Source organism: Xiphophorus couchianus, chromosome 7, assembly GCF_001444195.1.
Source record: "Xiphophorus couchianus chromosome 7, X_couchianus-1.0, whole genome shotgun sequence".
NCBI lineage: Eukaryota > Metazoa > Chordata > Actinopteri > Cyprinodontiformes > Poeciliidae > Xiphophorus > Xiphophorus couchianus.
The window spans coordinates 27,874,380-27,897,936 of record NC_040234.1 but is presented as its reverse complement, the minus strand read 5'-3'; the positions used below and the strand labels follow the sequence as shown (position 1 = coordinate 27,897,936).

The 23,557-nt window shown below is 40.3% G+C and overlaps 3 protein-coding genes across 4 annotated transcripts; 2 read left to right on the top strand and 1 right to left on the bottom strand.

The window, feature by feature from the left end:
* The first annotated feature begins 1,916 nt into the window (after positions 1-1,916).
* Positions 1,917-15,906, top strand: cnn1b (calponin 1, basic, smooth muscle, b). Its single transcript, XM_028024052.1, has 7 exons — positions 1,917-2,323; positions 10,846-10,967; positions 11,068-11,134; positions 11,232-11,369; positions 12,227-12,343; positions 12,422-12,568; positions 12,872-15,906. Exons 1-7 carry the CDS (start codon positions 2,264-2,266, stop codon positions 13,115-13,117), a joined length of 897 nt encoding a protein of 298 aa, XP_027879853.1. The 5' UTR covers positions 1,917-2,263; the 3' UTR covers positions 13,118-15,906.
* On the bottom strand, positions 15,442-17,862 carry elof1 (elongation factor 1). 2 transcript variants are annotated; one of them, XM_028024054.1, is made up of 4 exons: positions 17,732-17,862; positions 17,028-17,150; positions 16,868-16,938; positions 15,442-16,054 (listed from the first exon to the last, which is right to left on the bottom strand). In XM_028024054.1, the coding sequence occupies exons 2-4, from the start codon at positions 17,141-17,143 to the stop codon at positions 15,990-15,992; spliced, it is 252 nt and encodes an 83-aa protein (XP_027879855.1). In that variant the 5' UTR covers positions 17,144-17,150; positions 17,732-17,862; the 3' UTR covers positions 15,442-15,989. The 2 variants fall into 2 exon arrangements, with proteins under 2 accessions (XP_027879855.1, XP_027879854.1); XM_028024053.1 differs by lacking the exon at positions 17,732-17,862 and adding an exon at positions 17,522-17,706.
* A 520-nt stretch (positions 17,863-18,382) lies between these two features.
* Positions 18,383-22,196, top strand: tmem205 (transmembrane protein 205). The gene is made up of 4 exons (XM_028024166.1): positions 18,383-18,520; positions 20,054-20,160; positions 20,250-20,413; positions 20,493-22,196. The coding sequence occupies exons 2-4, from the start codon at positions 20,061-20,063 to the stop codon at positions 20,793-20,795; spliced, it is 567 nt and encodes a 188-aa protein (XP_027879967.1). The 5' UTR covers positions 18,383-18,520; positions 20,054-20,060; the 3' UTR covers positions 20,796-22,196.
* Positions 22,197-23,557: the final 1,361 nt, after the last annotated feature.

Here is a 23,557-nt window from a genome sequence, read left to right as displayed (position 1 = left end):
TTTCTAAAAATGTTTTGACTTTTCAAACTCAAAAAAAAAATCCATGTTTTTCTGGATTTTCCTTTATTTATCCCAAAATATCTTCTTTTTTTTAAATTAACTTCTACAAATTCCCTCTGTAGATGATTTTCTCTCTACAACGTCCCTTTTACAATTTCCAGTGTTTCTTCTTTTGACTTTGAAAAGCTGTTTATTTCCATTCAGCCTGTCACACAGAATCCAACCCAACAATTTGCAAGAATTAACGTCAACTTTTGTTTGAGAACGTTTGAGAATGATCTCGTGAATTTTTGCAGAAAACGTGTTCCCGCGTCTTGCTTTCGTTCTACCGCCACCTTACGTTTTCACTCTCCTCCAGCGCTTGAAATGTGTCAGGAAGTGGAGACGTTCCCACTGTTCTGGTCAGTGGGAGTCGATCGGGCAGCACATTGCTCTGCACCAACTATTTTCAGCTGTTTGTGTACAAATGAATAAAACCGCCTGCCTTGCTGCAGCATAACAGAATATATCCACCTGCAGCACAGTGGACACAGAAATGACTCCCTTTTCTTCCCTCCTTCATCCATCCAGGAGGTTTTCAGTCTGCTGCTCTCCAGCTCTGACAATAAGCCCAACATGGCCATGACACACAGGCTTGAGCCAAAGAAAGGTCAGTGGATGAATCATGCTGTCCGTGGAGCAGCGTCCCCGGCTCCCCGGGATCCCGCTGCATTCCTCCGCCCGTCCTGGTCCGTGGAGGGGACGGAGGGGGTGGAGGGAGGACGCAGTGGGATAAAAGAGGAGAACTACCTCATTGTTCCCAGCGTGACGTCAGGCATTCTGCAGTGGCTTTCATGCACAGTCGAGCACATGTCGGACACGCTGCCACCGGCCCCACAGCGCCGGACACACACCGCCGTGTGTCTCTGGATTCAACTGAGAGCTCATCTATAGAACAATACCTGTCTTCAAAATGCCTAGAAGCTCGCTGATTTATCAGACCCTGAAGAGTTAAAAGTAGTTCTTTAAGGGCCAAATGGAGGAACCACATGGAAGAGGACTAGGGCAACTGAAAAAAGACATACACACAAAAAAAACCTCACTTATTCTCACTCAGAATTCTGAGGAAAAAAAGTCAGAAAAAGGCACAGATGGAAGAGTTCCACGTCCAAAGTCACTGTTGATTTATTAAAAAAATAAAAAAATTAAAACCTTCAAATTTGCCTGATGATCTCCTGTCGGGTGTATAATTTCATACAAAAAAGTTTCAAAAGGGTAAAAAAAAAAAAAAAAAAGATTAACAATAACAACTATAATAATAATAATAATAATAAAATACTGTGCAGTTATTAGACTAGAAATATCGTAATCATCATCATATATGTACAATTGATGAGGTTTTTTTGGGGGGGCGGGGGGGGGGGGGGGGGGGGTTCCAGAATGGACGTAGTGTGCTTGTGTCTTTAGCAGACTATAAAATACAGTATATCTGCGCAGAAAAACAGATGTTCAATAACAGCGAAAATTATATTGAAAAATGAGCAAAAGACCCCAAACAAACAAATAACTGCAAATAAAAAGAAAAATTGCAAATAAAGACGTCTGTGCTGATTTATCGGCCTGCCGATTTATCGGTATCGCTGCGCCCCGAGTTATTAGATTTATGGGGAAATGACTTTTCAAACTGGTTCGTGGTTGTTTTGATAGCTTTTCTCCCCTCTGGTCAATAAAATGGCTTTAAAAGAGATGTCCACGTTTCGATTTCATAAACCATGACATCTAATATTTCTAAAATAACACAGAGTTAAGTGTTTTTGAAGCTCTGAGTGATAACAGAACATTCCAGCCGAACACCCGGGCAGAACTCACCCCTGCCTGGGCTGAAGGTGGAAAATGTGACACTGATTCAAAAAGAAGAAGAAGAAAAAAAAACAATATCCGAGCGATGACATCACTCCCCCTTTGACGGAGAGGTTCCGTCCGGATTGGACAGCGGCTGCAGCCAATCAGAGAGCACACACATGGGAAGCGTTTAAAAAGATTCGGTAAAGAGTCGGAAGGTTGTCAGAAAGCCTCAGCAGCTGGTCGGTACCGCGGCTAATTAACACGCAGCCTGTTTATTCATACAACACAACTCCTCCGGGTTTCCTGAGGACTTCCGTGCTGCGTGTCCCTGCACTCGGACAGAGCGCCGCAACCTGTTTCCTCCATTTTTTCCCCCTCCTTCTTCTTTTTCTTCCTTTTCTTCCCTCGGCTCCATCTGCTGACAGACACAAACTGCAGGATGACAACACATTTCAGGAGCGGCCCGGCGTTTGGACTTTCTGCTGAGGTCAAGAGTAAGGTATGTTGCTGTGAAGCGTTCACGGGATGGCGCGTGGACTGGACCAGACGTGTCCTCAGGATTCATGCACACCGTGGGCTCGTGCTCATATGGTTTCCTGTTATGATGTATTAAAGCCTTTGGCAAAGAAGAAAAATGAGACATTGCGATGTAAAGTGGACGGGTTGGCTTGTTTAAGAATGGAAATGTGATGGATGATGCTTTATACAGAGAAGACTGGGCTTCTCTGTACAAGTTATGTAAAATAAAAGTTTATATATTTTTTTATTTATTTATTGTTTAATATGACCATGTCACATATCTACTCCTTCTCTCAAAGGTCAGCTAGCTACAAGCAACTAGCATCAATCAACCATCCATATTTTTAAACACAAAACAGGCAACATAAAATAATAATGACGACAAATATATTTGTAATGATACAGCCCCTTACTGAGTCAATTTAATTCATTATACTTTGATAGAATACTGAATTATTTTCTCCTAAAAGTAAAATAAAAAAGATCTACTCTCTGTGGTTTCTTTAGACCACAGGTGTCAAACTCCAGTCCTCGAGGGCTGCAGTCCTGCAACTTTTAGATGTGCCTCTGCTGCACCACCTGAACAGAATAATTAGGTCATTAAGGCTCTGGAGAACTGAGCTACACAAGGAGGAGGTCATTAAGCAATTTCATTCCAGTGTTTTTGTACCCGTGGCACATCTAAAACCTGCAGGACTGCGGCCCTCGAGGACTGGAGTTTGACAGCCCTGCTAGTATTTCTATTCAATAACAGAAATACAATGTTCCATTTGTGTAGTTCTGACTTTGGGATTAAATATATATATATTATCCTCACAAATTGTAAAAGCTATCTCTTGTAATCTTTTTTTTTTTTTTTTTTTTCAAATAAGGGCAAAGATAAAAAAAGATATATGCAATAACCTGGTTTTATATTTTGCACAAACTACACTTTGTTGAACAGCATTTCACTTCTTGACTCGATCCTGTTTCTCACTCCACCCTGCTAAACGTCGCTGAATCTCTCAGATGAACTCTTACTTTTGCTTTCCTAAAGGCTTCTGCTGTTTACTTGTAGTCATGGTGACGCTGAGAAAGGAACTCCCCTCTTTATGTTCAGCTTTGTACCACCTGAATGATCACCAACCCGAGCCCCATATGAACTGTGGTGCTGCCACCACCATCTTTCTTTTCCTTAATGCTGTTTTTGTGCTTCTGTTTTCATCGGACCATAACTCTTCCTCAAGATTTTGAGGTATTTCTAGACGGATCTAGATGTCTTATCTGAGAGGGAAGACTTTAGTCCAGGGGTGTCAAACTCCAGTCCTCGTGGGCCACAGACCTACAGTTTTTAGATGTGCCACAGGTACAAACCACTGGAATGAAATGGCTTAATTACTTCCTCCTTGTGTAGATCAGTTCTCCCAGTCTTGCTAATGACCTAATTATTCTATTCAGGTGGTGCAGCAGAGGCTCATCTAAAAGTTGCAGGACTGCGGCCCTCGAGGACTGGAGTTTGACACCCCTGCTTTAGTCTCTAAAATCTGCTGCTTAGTCTCTACATATGGAGGATAAAGAAGATTGTTGTCACATATAGAACACAGCTACTCTTAATTAGAGATTCCTGCGGCCTGTTGTGTTGCTGTCAACGTCCCTGACCAGATTCCATCTTCTCTTCTGCAATCTGTTTCTTTTTCCTACTGATTGTTGATTATTTCGCTCTGTGCTTTGATATAGCTGTAATGACATGGGGGGGTTCAGGCCAAATTTTATAACTTGAAGGCTTAAATTGACTGTAAAGTGGCTTCTATTAATTCTAGTAAATTGAGTTCATCCGAACTTGGACTGAAGAAGAAAACGGCGGTTTAATAACTGGCTATAGTGATGTTCCCGAGACAAAACATTGTAAATATCCCACATGAATTACTGGGTCTGAACTCCTGAAGAATAGAGATGGTAGTGTGTGTGTGTGTGTGGCAGCAATTCATTTTTGATTTTTCCGAGAATGGGACTCATTCAAAATGCTTTAAGTGAGTTAATTGCAGAGTCTGCAATTATTCCCATTTTAATCAAAACCCATATATTGACAAAATAAGCAACATTGTCAATTCTAAAACCCTTTTGCTGATGTTTGAAAAGACATGAGCTCAGTAGCAAATATATCTTTGTCTTTTGATCTGATATTCCACCATCAGATTGGTGATAGCGCTGTTATAGCTATCCATTTTTTAAAGCCTTTCAGGAACCCCTGATCATTCTCATGTAACGTCTTTGAAAAAATACTGCTTTAGAAATTGAACTGTGGGTGCTGAAACTAGCGTTGAGGAAATGAACAGGTTATAGTCTTGGCCCTAATCATTATGTATTTTGCATGCTGCAGTGCTTAGCCAGCTGGTCATTTGGCACAGTGCTTATCTTTGGTGGGGAAAGTTGTCGCCTTGGAAATTCTGATCAGGCGTTTTGAGTCCAGGTCACTTTGCTCCTTTGTCATTTCATAGAATCCTTTTGTCTGCTACTATTTCCCTTTTTGTGTTGTTAATCAAGTCATTTCATACCCGTTTACGAAAATCATTGCATATCGGCCTTAATAATAAAGTATTTTTCTGATTTGTGGCTTTAAATGCTCTTGAAGATGTCTAATGCCACTCTAGTTGGAATAAACTGACTTCTTTCGTAGAGAGGAAAAAGATTGGTACAAAACTACCAAACTTTAATCCTGCTATGATTTCTAATGGGAATATTAATCTATTGAGGGGTTATTATTTTTTTATGAATGGTGTTTGCTTTTTTCTTTGAATAGTTCTATAAAGTAACTTTTCTTGTTAGTAATGCCAACTTTTTATACAAATGTAACAATTTGGGGGCTTGTCCGGGATTGAAGAGCCAAAGACAGAAATAAAGTAAAAATTCTCAAGCGAAAATGGATCTCTGCTTCCAATACGCTGTGATATTGGCCTGCATTTAGGATGGTAGAGAAAGCCAGCTTATAGCTATTCCAACATGCAGATCATCATCATTGTCGTCGTCACCATCGTTCTGGAGGGATGTGTCCTGCCCTCCCAATAGCCCCATCACTCAACGCTGCTTTAATTTCTCTCTGCTGTCGCATGTCGAGCTCAGATTCCTTTCAGTAGATCCATTCAGCACCAAACCATCTGTTATTTTTCAGCTGTCTGTGTCCCATTCTGCAGAATGAGTTGTAATTGAGAATTAAAATGGAATCAGCAATTGAGTTTGGCGTTAATGGGCTCCCAGAGTGATGCTTACGTTCCTGTGGGATGACATCAAGATTAGAGATGCAACTGAAAAGAGTGACGGGCACATCAGAACCATCTGATGGCCTTTTAAGGAGTGGCCAGGCTCTGGCTGGGAATTTGAGAAACTGTCCCTCTCTAAACAGTTTACATCAGAGTCAAGGATGACAAAACAGTGTTCTGACAGAACACAGGAGGTAAGAAAAGCCCAGCCAGCAGACGGTCATCTTAGCAAAACGCAAGCAAATCTGGAAAATGGCGTCAGTGGATGTACAGAGTATTCACATCCATTCAGTAAAACATAAATTTCAGTGTGTATCATTAGGATATATTGTAATAAACCAAAACAAAGTAGCGCATAATTGTACAGTGGCAGTAATGTACATGGGTTTCAGACAGTTGTTATAGATGAACATATAAAAAGCTTGGTTGACACTTGTATTCAGAAATCCCCGAGTCAGTCATTTGTAAGGTAATCTTATTTCTATAGCATATTTTTAGCAACAAGGCAGCTCAAAGTGCTTTACATGAGTCAGAGGAAATCCAACCATATTGTAGAACCATGTTCTCAGTAACATCTCTACAAGCTTCGCATTGAACTCCTTTTTACAAAATACAAAAACTTTAGCAAGACCATATTTTACTTTCTTTCAAGTCCAAACAATTGAATTTATGCTTGGACTTTGGCTGGATCTATCCTACATACTAATGTGATTATAGTTTAGGCCAGTGGTGCCCAAATCGTGGCCCTAGAGCCAATTTCGGCCCTAGGAATAATTTTTTGTGGCCTCCCATTGACTGCGGTTCGAGACTGGTACAAATTTGGCTCTCTAATGACAAATTTGTCTTCTTAAATGGAAAATGTTGGGTATAAAACTGTATTTTTCCTTCATTATTTATGTTTTTTTGATTCCACTTTAAAATGCTACGGGTCCTAAACATCCAGTGAATAGTTTTTTTTTTTTTTTTTTTACTGAAATACAAACTTAAACTCAGTGCAAAATACTGCAAGGATATTTCAAAGAAAGTTCACATCTTTGTTGCTGGCAATAGGTTCATCATTTCTAAAGCAACAAAATACAAACTATTCAGCCTATAAAATCTGGAACCCTTCATTGGATCTACAACAATTTATTTTCTACTTTAATTAAAATATTCTGTACTTAATTTATTGCTGAGCAGGTAAATGGGGGAAAAAAATTGACTATAAAATTATTTTGTATTTTTTAATTAGGGGAGAAAAAAACAACTATGGCCTCTGAGGACCTTTAACTTGGCAAGTTTGGCCTGCTTAGGTGGACTGCCACGTCCTGGTAGGTTTGCAGGTGCGCTCTAATCTTTCTATTTTTGGCTTGGTTATTTTATTTGTGGGAGGGGAAAAAATCTGGTATTGCTGTGTTGATTTGTCTCCTTCCAATAAAAGAGTTTCTGTGTATTTTGCAGCGATCACTACGCAGCAGATAAAACGGCTAAACACTGTGAAAGACTTGCTGTCTGGACGTCTTCCAAGAGTCTGACTTGTTTTGGTGTTGGCTGATAAAGAGAGAGAGATCTGAGAGATTCTAATAAACTGTCGATTCCTTTTTTAGAGTAATATCCTGTAGCAAATGCCACACTGGAGCGAGAATGTGGGGGCTGGAGGGGGGAATGTCCACTGCTGAATCACTCTTTGCTCTGGGTTCAGAGTGATATTTACCTTACTTGGTGTGGCATAACTACGTGTTGCATATTATGGTCTTTATTGGTCGTTATGATGAGACGTTTCAGAATGGCCTCATTCTGTTAAAGCCTTTTGTGACGATATTTGAGTGAAGGTTTAGTCGTGCATTCTGGAGTGGTGAATCTTCTTCAGTTTTACTCTGACAACCATGTTATCTGTAAGAGTTAAAAATAAGATGGTCATCTATGATATCTATAGATTCTATATGACCATTAAGGCCTGACTACAAGTGACCTTGGGGAATTTAGGCTTTACGCTAGGAGTCCGGGTGGGTGATGTGAACTATTTTTATCGCAAAATTTAGTAGTAATACTGTAATAACAATAAAGATTATGAAAAAAAGTTGTTTTTTTTGGTAATTGTATGGCTGTCACTGCAAACAAATATTGTTGTTGGAGAAACATTCCAATTTGAATGGAGCTTCTTCATTTTTACTTCCTTTATTCTTTCTTCAAAAAGTGACTTGCAGCCCTGAATTGCACACAGTAACTTCTTTTAGTCATATTTTACATTTACAATTATTTATTTATGGCACCGTGGAGAAAATGTAAACAATATTTCTGATCATACTATCTTGTTTATTTTTTAATTTTTTTTTTTTTTATCATCCATAACTGAAATTGATTATGACCACAATAAATCAAAATTGTAAGAAATTGTTCACAATGATGTACGATAAATCCTCAACCTCAGTCAGGACTAATATGATCTACATGTTCAGATTAGACCTATGACATGAAATGCCGAGAAGCAATGTATAGATGAATGATACCTTTTTAATTAATACAAAAAATAAATTTATTTAAATGTGCAGATTTCTTAAACTGTCTCCACTCTCTATTTTGACTGTATTCATCAACTATTTTGCAAAAGCATTCATACTGCTTAAAGGATTTTACATTTTTGTCACAAACCTTGACATATTTTCTTGGGATAAAACAAGTAAGTACATAACCAGAAAAGTAACCGCCTCCCACAGCAGCTTTTTGAAGGTAAAGATTATAATTAAGTCTTTAACTATTTTCCAGTTTTGAGGTAAACCAGGCATTGTTTGGGTTCACCAAGCTTGTACCAAAGCAGCATATCTTTGGTATGTTGGTGCTTAAGAACATTACCCAACAGACTGTCTGGTAGATTAAAATATTTACCTGTCACAGGTAACTTGAACAGTTTTATCTGACCAAAACTTCAACAAGACGTCATTGAATGTCCCCAACAGGAATGAATGGAGGGAAGGAAGGTGTTTACTTCATGTTATCAGCAGAAGCCAACTTACACTACCAAAGAGAAAGCTGTTTTTACAGAGTTACACAATTGCCGATGAAGCAACTTTGTTAACCATATTTTTTTGTTGAAAAGGTCATGAGCCACTTATACATTCAGTAGAAAACTCTTTTGGAGTCTTAATTTCACAAAAACCCAAATTTGGACCCGGACACAGATTTTTAAGCTGCTTTCGATGAATTTATATATTTAATTTTCATATTGCCTTACTTTTCTGCTGGGCAGTTACTCTGAATGAAAACACTTCATATGTTCCAGTCAGTTTCTGCGTTTCACACGGGGAAATCACCTACCTGTGCAAATTATGATCAGTGTATTATGATGTGACAGCAGTTAAAATTAGGTAATATATATATTTTTTTCTTTTAGCTGGCCTGTAAGCAAAATTGCGATTGTATCTTTCGATTTGTAATCCTCCAATATTTCCTGTTATGTTCAAACTTCAGGGGAGGGAGCGGCCTGCCCGTCGGGGAACGTTCCAACTGTATTTACCGAGTTCTGCTATGAAAAGATGCAACAATCCTTTAATTAAAAGATGGAGTTAAACCGTCTCCTGGAAGCAGGACCTGCCCGGCGCGGCCTGCGCTCGTCAGATGTGGGCAGCCGGGCTGGTCGGTTCACTGTAAAAGGCCACATTCTGGAAAATCCACAGAGAGAAGAGGAGGAGGAGGAGAAAGCATGTGTGAGACGAAGAAATACGAGCGAAGCCAATGAGGGGGGAGACGGTCAGAAAGGAGGGGAGTGTTCAGCAGAGCAGTTTCTCCCAAGTTTGGTGTGATGGACTGGAAGCTCGGCTGTCCCTGCTGCTTTGAAATACTTGTTTGTGTTGGCTGCATGGCCGGCACTGAGAAGACTTATCTGCAGAACATTCAGGAAACGTGTGCAGTTTAGCGTGTGTGTGTACGTGCGCGCGCAGGGGGGAGAGATCGGAGGGGTGTGTGCGGCCCTAAACCCAAATACCAGAATTCAAAGTATTGGGGCCGCAGCGGCTTTTGTGCCAGGATGGAAATACATGGAGAGCAGAACCGGGCTGGGGGGGCAGAGGTTCTGGATGCAGGAATGTCCACAGGCCTTTTTCATTTTCATTCAACTTCCTGTTCTGGTCATGCACCTCACCTTGCTTTTAAAGCACTTGTTATTCCACTGTAAGACTTCCACTTATGCTGGAAGTCTGCTGTTTGTTAGGAGAGGAATGAGCGAACGCAGAGTTATTTTAGGAACTGAACCCTGGAAACTGGAGTGGAGGGAGCCAACGAAGATTACAAGGGAAAAATTTGTATTTCATTTCTGAATTTATGGGTAGCCAGGTAAATAAGGCTGAATTTTGATAGCGATTTAATATTTTCCCTCCACTTTGCATTTTTTGTGTGTTGAAGTAACACATAAAATCCTAATAAAATACACTCAAGTCAGGCTTTTTTTTGGGGCGGGGGGGGGGTAAGAAATGGTTTTCTTAAGTAAATGCAAAAAGGTAGAAACTATTGGTTCAAACACAACATCCTGAATTTAAATGGTTAGTAACTTTGGGTAATTTAATTGGGTATATTGATAAATCAGCACCGGTTTGCTTCATTTTGGGAGACTGGCCGATATTTATATATGAAACTGATCTTCCCTACTTCTGCAAATGTCTGAAAATCAGCTACTTTTGCTGTATTTATTCACTATATTTAGTGACTTTTAGACCAAATCAAATTTGACTAAAATCAGAATCTGCAGATCTCTGTTTTTAAATGTCGTTGATCGGCCAGAAAACTGTGAAAAACTGGTTTTCCCTCCAGTCTGTCACATAGAATCCAAACCAACAAAATTAATTAGTGGTTTGAATTTTTTTTTTTAGAAATCTCTAATAGCAGAAAATATGTTTTTTTTTTTTTTGTTTTTTTTTTTCACTACACTACAGAGTCTCCTCACTGGATATGGAAACATTTCTCCTGCTTTGGTCAGTGAGAGTTGTAGTCAAACCACCATTGCTAACTTGGCAAATTTGACGCTATATTTAGTGACGTTTCAAAAAAAAAAAAAAACTGAATTAGCAGGTCAGACTTTTTAAATATTGGTGATTGGCCAGAAAACTGCAATCGGTGCACCCTTAAATTTAATATATTTCAACACAAAACCAATAAGTTGTCTAAAAAGGTAGATTAAGTAGATACTAATACACTCAAGAAAACAAACAGCCTAATTCAATCAATCTCAATGTTCTGAGCACCGATCAGTGTAACTCTCTGGTCTCGTACTGACTTCCGGCTTTCTTTCCATCAGCTGGCTGGGAAGTACGACCCACACAAGGAGGAGGAGCTGAGGCTGTGGATCGAGGACGTGACCGGCAAACGAATCGGAGAGCGCTTCATGGAGAGTCTGAAGGACGGAGTCTTGTTGTGCGAGTGAGGCGCCGCCGGCTTTGGAGGCACAAAACTTTCCTAGCGTACTGGGAAATATCCTCCTTCTAACTCAAGTTCTTTTTTTCCCCCTCTGTATTTGTAGACTTATTAATGTTCTACAGCCAGGTTCAGTGAGGAAGATCAACCACTCCAGTCAGAACTGGCACCAGGTACTGCAGCAGCAACACAACACACTTCTTCTTCCCCCTTTTTTTTTTTAAACTTTTCCTTTCTTAAATCCACGTTCCGTCCTGACTGCGTCCCCAGCTGGAAAACATTGGGAATTTCGTCCGCGCCATCACGGAGTACGGCCTGAAGCCGCACGACATCTTCGAGGCCAACGATCTGTTTGAGAACGTCAACCACACGCAGGTTCAGTGCTCCCTCATCGCCCTGGCCGGAATGGTGAGACGCTGCAGTAGATCTTAATGTCAGTAAATTAGAATGTCATAAAAAAAATGGGTTGTTTAAATAAAGTGTAAAATGAAGAGCAAACGACCACAATTTGGCTTGTTGTGGTCAGGTTAGCCATGAGTAAATCACAAAAAAAACTGCATCCATGCATTTTAATGGAAAGTTGAGTGGAAGGAAAAAGTGTGGTTTAAAAAAAAAGGTGCACAAGATTACAATTTTCCAGATGGTAATCTTTGGAGCCCTCCACAAGGAAGCAGAAGGTCATCACTGCTTTAAAAAAAAAAAAGGATGTTTAGAAAGCTAAATTCGTATATTTTAATTGGAAGTTAAGTGGAGGGAAAAAATGTGGGGAAAAGGTGCACAAAATCACAGCTGTCCAGATGGAAGCCATCCACAAAGAAGGTAAACCACAGGTCATCGCTAAAGAAGCTTCCTGTTCAAACAGCTGCAGTCATGTATTTTAATGGAAAGTTAAGTGAAAGGAAAACGTGTGGTTGAATTAGGTGCATAATTAACTGGAAAATCCACAGTCTTGAGAGGAATACTGAAACAAAGCCCCTCTTTATTGGGCTTATGAAATATTCTAATCTGTTGAGTAAGTCTATCTTAAGTTTTTATTCATTTTTTAGCAATAATCCTCAAAATGAACAGAAATAAACGCTTGAGATGCATCACTTTTTATGTGTTATGGATCCATGCATTTTAATGGAAAGTTAATTAAACTTTTTGAAATAATGTTTTTGATATAAATTGTTTTTTGGATGTTGACTCCGCCCCATATGGACATTGTGCGACTGTTGAGACATTTTAAAAGTTTCCTCTTTGTTTCTTCTCTCTCTTGTCGTCAGGCCAAATCCAAAGGTTTCCATTCAAAGTACGATCTGGGCGTCAAGTACGCCGAGAAGCAGCAGCGGTACTTTGCTCCCGAGAAGCTCAGGGAAGGACGGAACATCATAGGCCTGCAGGTCAGGAAGGACGCAGCGGTTCTACCAACGTCACGGTTTTAACTCGCAGCCGACACTTCTGTCTTTCTGCGCTTTCAGATGGGCACCAACAAGCTCGCCAGCCAAAAGGGCATGACCTCCTACGGTACACGACGCCATCTTTACGATGCCAAGATCGCCATGGATACCCCAGTGGACCAGTCCACCATCAGCCTACAAATGGGCACCAACAAGGGGGCCAGTCAGGTGAGGGGGGGGAAAAAACCTCCATATTTTACTATTTGTTGATTTTCATTTGTTTAAAAAAAAACCTCATTTTAATAGCCGATTATTTTCCCGATTAATCTGATAAAGAAAATGTTCACTTTCTGCATTTTAATGCTAAGTTGCACCTTTATTTGTAGATGCATCTGCAACTAAACAAAATGACTAATTTTGATTACTTAATCCAATTAACTGTTTCAGCCTCAGCTTCAAACATAACTTTCAGGCTTCTTTTCAAACCCCTTCATTTAACTCTCTGTCTTGCCGCCCTCCCCGCCCCTCCAGGCCGGCATGATGGCACCAGGAACCAGGCGGCACATCTTCGACAAGAAGCTGCAGCTGGAAAAATGCGACACCTCCACCATCTCCCTGCAGATGGGCACCAACAAGGTGGCCTCCCAGCAGGGCATGACCACCTACGGCCTGCCCCGGCAGGTCTACGACACCAAATACTGCGCCAACCCCGTGGACACCTACTACAACAACGGCAGCGAGGCCGAGTTCGACGGCTACAACCAGTACTCTGACTAAAGAAGCCACGCCCCTTCCCTTTGCTTTGACGCCAGACAACCGTCCACGGTTGTCTCAACGACGAGCAAAGCCTCCAGACTCTGAATGACGTCATGGCGTCATTAGTTCCCCCGATCGTTTTTTTTTTTTTTTTTCCAAACATGTTTTTACGGCGAAGGATTTTATATTTTGCTTTTCCATGAGCACGAGATAAAATAAAATGTTGTTTACACTGGCCTTGCATCGCAAATCAAAAAAAAAAAAGGTCATGCTGTGGCTGACTTCTGTTGCCGTGGTTATTATTTGTAGAAAATACCCACGCCACACAAAGAAGTTGAGATATATTGATCTTTGCTATTTATAGTTTTTATTTTTTTCATTTTACTGCTTTTTTTGTTATTCACAGATTTTAACTCTTGACACCCTTAACTTCTCGTTGTTGCCTTTCCAAACATGTTTGAACACTGATGGCAGTAGAATCAGGAAGTTGGTGCTATTGAACTTTGACCCCAGCCACACTAAAAGTTCCACAGGCTGGAAGGAAAGTTTGGGAAGTAAAAGTCGGAGCCATGGATTGATCCGTAAAACGACAGACGCCGATCCAGCAACGTTGGCCATCAAACGGCGCTGACCTGTGCGGTTTGTTGATGGCATTCGGGGTTCCGAGGAAGCATTGGGAACGCTTTTCAGACACAACTGTTCACCGCTTTCACAGAGGAACACGATTATGTGTAATGTTGTGTAGTCAGAGGTGTGGAGAACGTATTTATCAGTAGTTTCTTGTATTGCACACAAGTCCACTTGAGTCACCCTTGTGCTTTTGTCAGCAGTTAACTTAGGCGTTGTTGTTGTTGCTTCACTTGCACTTGAGGTTTTGCGCAGAAAATGGCGGTGGAATATCACGAGCTACAATTATCCAGCAATGACAAATAATTTAGTATCACTACAGTGGCACCCCCGGGTAAACACGGTTAAAGAACCGCAACCGTTAGCAATTTACTAAAACCTGCAAATAACTGAGACTCCTCTCGAAAGTTTATCACTAAAGATGCACTGATTGCAATATTTTGGCCGATCATCGACCGTTAAGGAGTCTGGCAATTTTTTTCCCCCTCTAAATGTAGCTACAAAGTTACTAAGTTGGGAACAGTACGGTGACTACTGTAAAGCGAGCATGTGACATAGTGGACGGATTTCCAGTGGCACCCTCACTGCAGAGAAATGGGGGAAAATGGCTGATTTTTAGACCTTTGCGGATGTAAATAAGACCCAAACGTATCTACCAATTACCCAAAATTACGTAAATCAGTCGGCTTCATCAGTGCACCGCTATTTAACTGCCTTTTTTAGTGGTTCAAATACATACCTTATATTATTTAGAATTTCTCAGATGTGCTCTGCAAAGAAATTGGCAAATAGCCGATTAATTTGGTTGTCTTCTGAAAACAGAAATCTGCGTAGGTGAATCTGAATACTGGTCCTCGATTAGGCCGGGGCGCCACTGTACTTAAATCAACAATATCCAATGACGTAAAACTGTTTCTCCTGTCCGATGAATAATAATGAAGCATCATTTTGCTTGAGACATAGGAGATCAATCAACTTCTTGGTGATTGATGACCAAACCCCAGAACTTTCCCCAGTCAACTGTCTTTTCCCTGCTGTCCTCTGTGGAATCTGGAGGGTTTATTGGCCGGTGGATGTACAACAGCATCAGGATATGTCTGGAGGAAAGCCCCCCACCACCCAAATCCAACTGCAACACATGGGGCCAACCATGAAGAGCAGGTAGTGGGAACAACGTGCCACCATTTTCAAATCTGATTGGCTTATAGACGAGGGCCGAGTATCAGCAACAGCAACTAATGGGGAAATAAATTGGGTCAAGCTGCTTGCTGAAACTTGACTAAAATCAGGCCTAAAGAAATATTTATGGTCTTTATCACTTTATTGTAAGGCTGCAGATGCCACTCATCACTGTGATATATTATCCAATCAGCTGTAACTAAGAAAGTTTGCAGTTCAGATTAATTGGCAGTATGACTAATGAAAGTACGCCATCTAGTGTCGCTTGCATGACTTATCAATCCACCGCTTTAATAACTTTTTTTTGTATTTACTGATTTCAATTTAGAGTGTTTTTTTTTTTTGGATTGTGCATTAAACTGAATGTTTTCATCCGGTCGCCACAACAGCACTGATGTGGGCTTCGTTGTAAATAAACAGTTTCACCGTAAAATTCTGTTCCAGGATCGAGGCCAGGGTCGCTGTGCGCCTTTCACAAAAAAAAAAAAAAAAAAACTAAAAAAAACTTTTGTGCAATAAAAACACTTGAAAATGGCGACTGTGATTTCATTGTTTTAATCACCGTCAGCACCTGAAGGTGTGGAATGCATCACAGTGGCGCGAAAACACAGACGATTGTACAAACCACCGGGATAAAAAAGTTGGCAAGTTTTTTTTTTTTTTTTTTTCAGTGCATCACTGACACAGGTCCCACGGAAACAAAACTAAAATGAAAACAGTAAAACACAATTATTAAACTTTAGAAAATCTAAATAAAAATGTAAATGGCAGATTATTTATTTAAACGAGGGGGGAAAATAATATTTTAACAGCGGGAAATCTCCAAGACAGTTTGGTCCATTAAACAGGAAAAAATAAAACATTTACCCAAAACGAATGGAGGCTACGTACAGACGTGAAACATGTTTATATTTACAATGGGACGTCACTCCGACCCGACCAGAGGAATGGGACTCGGTCAACAAAAGTGGAACTAAAAACAATTCGACACGCTTCAGAGGAACGTGAAAAAAAAAACAAAACCTTTGGCTACGTGAAGTGAACCCAGAGCGAGGCTCCGACGGAGGCGTGAGTTGTGTCGACGCCACTACTGATTGGCCGCTTCGCAGGCGTCGATCCAGTCGCTGTAAACGTCCACGGGTTCAGAAAGATCTGCAGAGGAGTCGCTGAGGAAGAAGATCCTGTTTGTGCTGATTTTTCTAAGTAACTTGTGTTTTTCTGGTGCATTTTCCATTCAAACCCTGACATCCCGGTTGGTATTTTTCCACTTTTATGTGTTTTACATGTGCTTAGCAGCACAGGAGCGCCACAGGGCACTGTACTCACACCATTTCTTTTTCACTCTGCACACTTTAAGATCAAAGTGTTTTTGAATTTAACTTCTATTAAAGCAACAATAAAATATCAATTCACTATGAAACATAATAAAATAAGGCATCTGAACAGTTGGTAGCACTGTTGCCCTGCAGCGAGAAGGCTCTGGGCTGGAATCAGTGTCTGGAAACTGTCTGCATGGAGTCTCCATGTTCTCCCCAGAAATGGATTATTACCACAGCCCAAAAGCCTCACTGTAAAGTTAGCTGGTCACTCTGTGACATTTGTGTACAAAGACATGTAAAATGCAAGTTCATAAAACTTGGAATCTGTGAGAAAACAGTAACTGCGCCCCAAGATGTCCTTTGTGATATTAATATTCTCACACACTGACATTGTGATGTTGATATATTTGCAATAGAGCTTTTGTCTGAAATAAGGAAAAACTATTTGAAAAACTGACATATGCTTTAAGTAGGTAGCTCCTCCAATATTTGGTTTTGTTATGAACTTTAGTCTTCCAGAAGAACTGTGCTGCACTTTTATTTTCTTCGCAGCACACCTGTGATTGCCACGTTTTAATCAGTAAGATATGTTCAAAAAAAATACCAGTGTGCAGATGTACCACCTTTCATTATTCAAAAAGGATACATGTTATAGGAGTCTGAAACTCCTCCAAGCACACGCTGCACGATATGATTCCCGTGTTCCGAGTTCTCTCCCTGAAACACAAAATATTGTAAACATCTTTTTTTCTTTTTACAATCGGCATCATTTCAAAAAGCAAAGTCAGTCCCATCGGGATCCTCACATCTTGACGTCGCAGGACTTCTCGTGGTTACAGAACGGACACGTGAACTGGGTGTCCAGGTTGCCGGTCATCTTCTTCTTGGGTGGTGGCTTTCTCTTAGACTTCCTGCGTCCCATCGTATCCCTGCAGGAGAGACAAACACCACCACGTTAGTAATTGATGAGTGTTCTCATCAATTGGATATAGTGATAACTGCTTCCATAGCATTTTATTTAGAGAAATTAAATTCCAGCAAATATAAAGCCAGGCGCACCACACTTTAAAGATTTTATTTTAAAGACCTGAGAATCTTCACACTGAATCAGGTTATCTCTATATAAAAAATATATTAAAAAATTCAGACACTATCGATACTTTTGCAAATACATTCCTAAAACCTATGTTTATTTCAGAATTACTGGATATATTTCCTACCAAGTTTACGACACGTTTCTTTACACCAACATACGGCTTATACGGCATTTTAAATGTTTGCAAACGCTTCATTTATTTACCAAAGTGAAGAACGATTGAGAAAGAAACAACGGCACAGAGATGATGCAAAGATGTAGCTAGCAGCTGCTAGCATGTACACGCTAACAAGTAACTGACGTTTGCTTGTAGCGCTTATCAATCGGACAACAGTCAGGCTTTAAACGCGCCGAACCTTTGACTCCATGCTTCACCTTTTCACCATTTGACCATTATTGTTACCGTTATCTTACCAAAATGATGACGGCAGAAGAGGATGCTCAGGAGTTCGTTTACCAACCCGTTACGTATCCAATATCTGTTAGGACGTCGTCCATTGGTCAGGAGAGGCATTACGCGGGCTCTGGTTGGTTCCAAACTGTCCAATAGTGGCGCTCCTTCTCTAACACCCGCCTCCTACCGGAACATAGAATAGAATAGAATATAATAGAATAGAATAGAATAGCGTTTTGCACAGAAAAGGGAAAGATTTTTTTTAAATATATTTTTTTAAAAACGGGACAAATACCGGATTTGGATATTTCTGTGTAGAAATACATGAAATAATACAAGAAATGTCTACATTTCTGATGAAGCATTTCTCTATTTAAAATAAGGTGAAGGTTGCATTTTAGTTTAAGCTACCTATGATTTATATTGCGTTGTATACTCTGAAAGAACGATATTTTATATTCAGCAAAAATAAATAAAATATCACGAATAAAATATGGTGGGAAGCTTGTCATTTAAACAGAAGAGCGGGAGCTATGCTAGTCAGCGCTTTACACACGTGCTACAGTAAATAAAACACCTATGGAGATGAGGAGAGGCTGTGACGATATATGTCGAAAATTAACCAATTAAAAACAGGGTCACGACAAAACTGTCGCTTAGCCAAGAATCGTGATTGGTCTGTTTCCATGAAAGAGGCGGGGCTATTGACTCCAGAAATTTGACAGAGGAAGTGGCTGTCTCTGTGAACTTTGGTTCATACCCTCGTTGATAAACGGTGGTTGTCCTTCCTAAAAGCGCTCTGGACTAAGGTAGGCATTGTTTTTGTGGGCATGCTGAACTTCTTCCCGCTGTAATTATTCAAAGTAAGTCGTGAATAAAGCCAGTGCAGCTGCGGTGGTTATACTTGTGTAACTGTGCTAGCTGAGTGGCTAATAGCTCGGTATCCTTACTTGCGCGCTTACTTCAGGTTTTTGTTGTTGTTGTTTGTTCTTTTGTTGTTGCGGTTTAGATTGTTTCTACACCTTCTTCCTCTCCTCCTCCTCAGTATATTGTTGTTATGCTTGCCTATCATTTTACCATGAATAAAGAGTGGAGTGAAATGACTGTTCTGCCTCCTTCTTCTTATCTCAACCTGGGCTGCTTATCTGCTCTGCTGCATGAGCGGAGTTGAAGCGTCAGTGACGCCAAAGTCATTTTTTATCTTTGAGACCATTAGTTTTGCTCAAACGTCTCCCGGTTTTTTCCCCTGAACATTAAATATTATGTTTGGGAAAAGGAAAATAAAACAGCTTATTTTGCAACAGAATTATAAGGTTTTGTTGGGGAGCAGCTGATTTATAATTTTAAAAGCTGAAATAATACCTGACCTATGACCCAAATTCCCAGAGGAGATGACAAGGAGGCTTCATGGATGGAATGAGGAAGTTCAAACCATCCCTTGGCAATTGGCAGGAGGAAAATAAATTAATTGTTGTATTTTATTCTGACATAGAAATTAGAATGTAAAAAGTGTTGTTTGCATTTACTTCAGCACCCATAACTGGATGGCTTGTAGCAAATTAGTTGCGTCAGTTACATCTACACTATCTTTGGGACAGTTTGGCACATCAGGAAGAACCACAGTCAGGTTGGATAGAGAGTATCTGAATATAAACTTTGAAGGTTCACCACATACTCCCAGTTTTATGGACTTTGATTGGACTTTTCTAAAACATGAAAATTGCTTGATATAAATCAAGGCCTAATGAAAAGGCAAACCAATAAACTTGACATAAATTGTAAAACTGCATTGAAGAAATAAAGGTATAAATGGATAATTACATAAAGACAAAATTGTACCAATGATGGAAACAAACACAAGCATTTCAGAATATGTCAAACGCCATACAAATAAATAAATGGGTCAGTGGCAGTTTACCCGACTCGCTAAGGACTCTTAACACGGTAGCTGAAAATAATCAGTAGTCCTATTTTAGGATGTTAAATAGTTTTGTACAAAAATAACCAAACTCCACTAGGGAGTAGTGTTCTGTGAATTGGGAAGATTAACAAAGTGGGACCTAAAAACAAATGTTAGCTATAAAACTAGCAATCCTGGACAAGAGGATCCAAACAACCTCTGATATGTTGTTCGTCAATCCACTGAATCTGGTGACTCCATCTCACGTTTTCATCGAGTTTTGGGAAGTAAAAGGCTGGCCATGCACAGCCAACCCTTTTAGAACAGCGCCCCCAGTGGCTGGAGGAATGAACGGGTTATAGGCCTGATGAAGTTGCTTGAATGTGCATCTTTCCTCAGGTTGTGAGAACCAAATTTTTCACTATCCGTCTTGTATCCGTAGCGATGCCATGGCGACGGAGGGGGAGCCGACCGACGCGATCAAAGTGTTGCACCTGCTGCTGCTCGCCTTCACCTGGGGCATGCAGGTGTGGGTCTCCTTCATTGGAGGTAAGCGTGGCCCAAACCGGCAGAGGAAGTGAGGCGCGGCAGAAGCGTTTCCGGAGGTAACGCTGTCCGGGTTTCCCCCGTGTCCGCAGGTTTCGCTCTGGTGAAGCAGGTGTCGCGGCATACCTTCGGTTTGGTCCAGAGCAAGCTGTTTCCTGTCTACTTCTACTGCCTGCTGGGAAGCAACTTCACCAGCCTGGCCGTGTACGCCGTGTACCACCCCAGAGAGCTGCTGGACTGGCACGAAGGAGTGCAGGTGAGCATCGATAACTCACTCTTTGGCGGTAAAAAAATACTGATGGTTTGGCGTCGTTTCTCTTCCTCTCATCACCTAGATGCTGATGTTTTTCGTGGCGCTGATAACGGCAGGCCTGAACGCCCAGTGGTTTGGCCCAGCGGCCACCGAGGTCATGTTCCAGATGAGGGCGGTGGAGGAGGAGCACGGTCTGGGGAACCAGGTGGGGCTGGGCAGCCAGAGGGAGGACTACGCCAAGCTGAAGGAGCAGGACCCAAAGTACCAGACCTACAGGAAGACGTTTGGACGGTACCACGGCCTGTCCAGCCTCTGCAACCTCGTCGGCTTCCTCTGCGTCACAACTAACCTGGTCTACACCGCACTCAAGCTGTCCACCATTTGAACTCCGGTCATTTACAGGCGTGTCTGGTCCGCAGGCATTCATGCAGCATTCCCAGTTTCCCACATTTTATAAAAAATAGAAAAAAGTTTTATTGGGATTTAATGCGACAAACAAACATAAAATAGTACTGAAAAGAGAAATAGTATTTCAAATCTACAGGGGACCTAATGCAAACATCAACTAACTACATATTTAAAAAAAAGATGGAAAAACAAACAAGCGAGACGCTCAGATGTTTAAGAATAAAATACAGTACATTTAATAAAATGAACCCATCGTTGTAAATATTCAACAAAAACGGGGAGAAACTATTCTTTAAACTGAGAAGTTCCACTAATGTGTAATATATGAGTAAAGTGGTTCACTTGGGGTTGAATTGAAAGAACAAAATCTTCTCCAATAAGAAGAAGTTATTTTTAATAAGCTCAGTCCAAAACACAATATTATTGTCCAAGACTGGAGCAAGTGAATTTTTATAGTAATGTCAGCATAAAAACTTCTTATAAGGCCAAAATGACTTTGTATGAAATTAAAAAAAAAGACAAATGTTTTGAAGCTGGTTTACAAAAACTTGCTGAAGTTTAATTTCAGGAATATAAATACTTTTAAACTGCAACATCACCCTGAACACACCATACCCACAGGGAAACATGGTGTTAGAAGCATCATGTTTTGGATGTGTTTTATTATTATTATTATTATTATTATTATTGTTATCCCTTTTCATTCTGTAGAGACAGAGAAGAAGATTCAAAAATGTTTTGAAGTCTGTGGAACATTTCCATCTTGTGTTGATGTTCCATTAAAAAAAAAAAACATGTTTCTTTTTCTGTTCACTTCTCAATCGCACCACGTTGTGTCGGTATGCCGCATAAAATTCAGCCACATTTGTGGTTGTATCATGAAACGAATGTGAAAATGTTCAGAGTATGAATAAGATAGTCAGAGAAAATACTTGGATGTAGACTAGTTTATGTCATAAGCGATCCAGAATTTGAAATGTATTTTTGCAATCACAGCACAGACGGACAGAGATGCTGTTATGTCGATCTAAGCAGAGATTATGGAACAAACATGCAGCTGTTGCTTACTTCTGACTTTTACTGAGGAAATTATTCATCCATTATTTTTCTTGTAAAGGATCCATTGATATATATTTTTTGCTTTAACTACATATACATTGTCTGCTGAACAATCTGTTTAAAACACTGTGGAACAAATTAGAGCATCTTTTTGCAGTTGCTCTGTTTCTCCAGCAGATGGAGACACTTAGCCATAATTTCCCAGTCCGTATCAACATCGACGCTGCATTTCAGCTGTTCTGTTGTATGTTATGTAAGAAGTTTCCCAGCTTGAAATTAACACTCTGAATAATGGAATAAATAGAAGATTTATGAATTATTTCCGTCTGTGATTGATTGCAGAATCTGTTAAACAACGATGCTGTCCTTGTATTATTTTTTTTTGCTTTATTTTTCACACTGTCGTATAAATTCAGACTCAAGCAGCCAAGCTGGATTCCCATTTGGAGGCTTTTAATGAAATTACTTTTGATGCACATCGGGTTAGGAGAGTATTTTACAGGCTTGCCGCAGGGAACCACTGTTCCCATTTCACTATCGGCACTAATGGCTTTAAAATGGAGACCCTCTTAATATTGAAAGCTTGGACTTATAGGAAACGGATGAGCTTGCACAAATCTGAATTAATTCCAGCTTGGCATCGCCAATTTCTTTCTAGTAAATATAAAATCTCCCTAAAAAAAATAGATCCATTGTGTTTTCGTCTACGCTACATACCAGAGTAACATGTTCCACAGGTAGGTTGTGGGAAGCAGTTCGACCTCACATCCTGTGCCTTCTGGGAAACGTTCCCTAATCTGTGTAGCAGTGCCATCACGAAGCAAACTTTGTTTGGCCAGAGAACAAGTTTATCCACTCCTCTCACCTGAGATGGAACAGTGGAGAAATTTCAGATGAAATGTTTGCATCTTCAGTGCAGATTAAATATGAAAGAAACCATTTTGATAAAACTTTTTTTTAAAAATGTGTATGTAGGAAGGACTATAAAATGTTTAATTTAGGACAGTTCATGAATCTGTTTTAAAAAAGGTTAATGTGGCACCATGAAGGAAGTTTGTTGGACTGGCAGGAGGCAACATAATTCCAGAGATAGGAGGAAATAAAAGTTGTAGCCTAATTTGTCTGAGGAGGAAGCAGTAAAACCAGCAGGTATTCAACCACAGTTCCAACAGACTACTGAGGGCGCACTTCATTGTTTAAAATGAATTTTTCTCCACCGCGAAAAATCAAAAATGCTCCCATGGCGTTAGCATGACCCTCAGGAGGAGCCCTTAAAGTATCGCGGTTGGAAAGCAGGACGTTGTCCCATCAGACCGTCAGTTCCTAAAACAACACACAAAAAACTTGTAAAAAAAGTAAAACACTTATGGAGTTCAAATGACCCCATGTATTAAGACTGCAGGAGGGTTTTAATTTTGACTCAATATTTGATTGCTTATCAGAATTGGTTTCTCAATTCAGTTTTGAAACTGTCCATTCCAACTGGACAATGTTTAGAAACATTGTCCAGTAGGAACACCTGTATGTGTCCAAGTGTAAACCATCTGACCGATTTTCAAAGTTTTTTGGGTTTTTTTTAAACTAATGACATTGTCCAATTCTGGTCACATACATACTGTACATGCTCTGTGTGGCTTCAGGTCAACTTTAAGTAGGACTTCTTATGACTTTCTTCTTGCC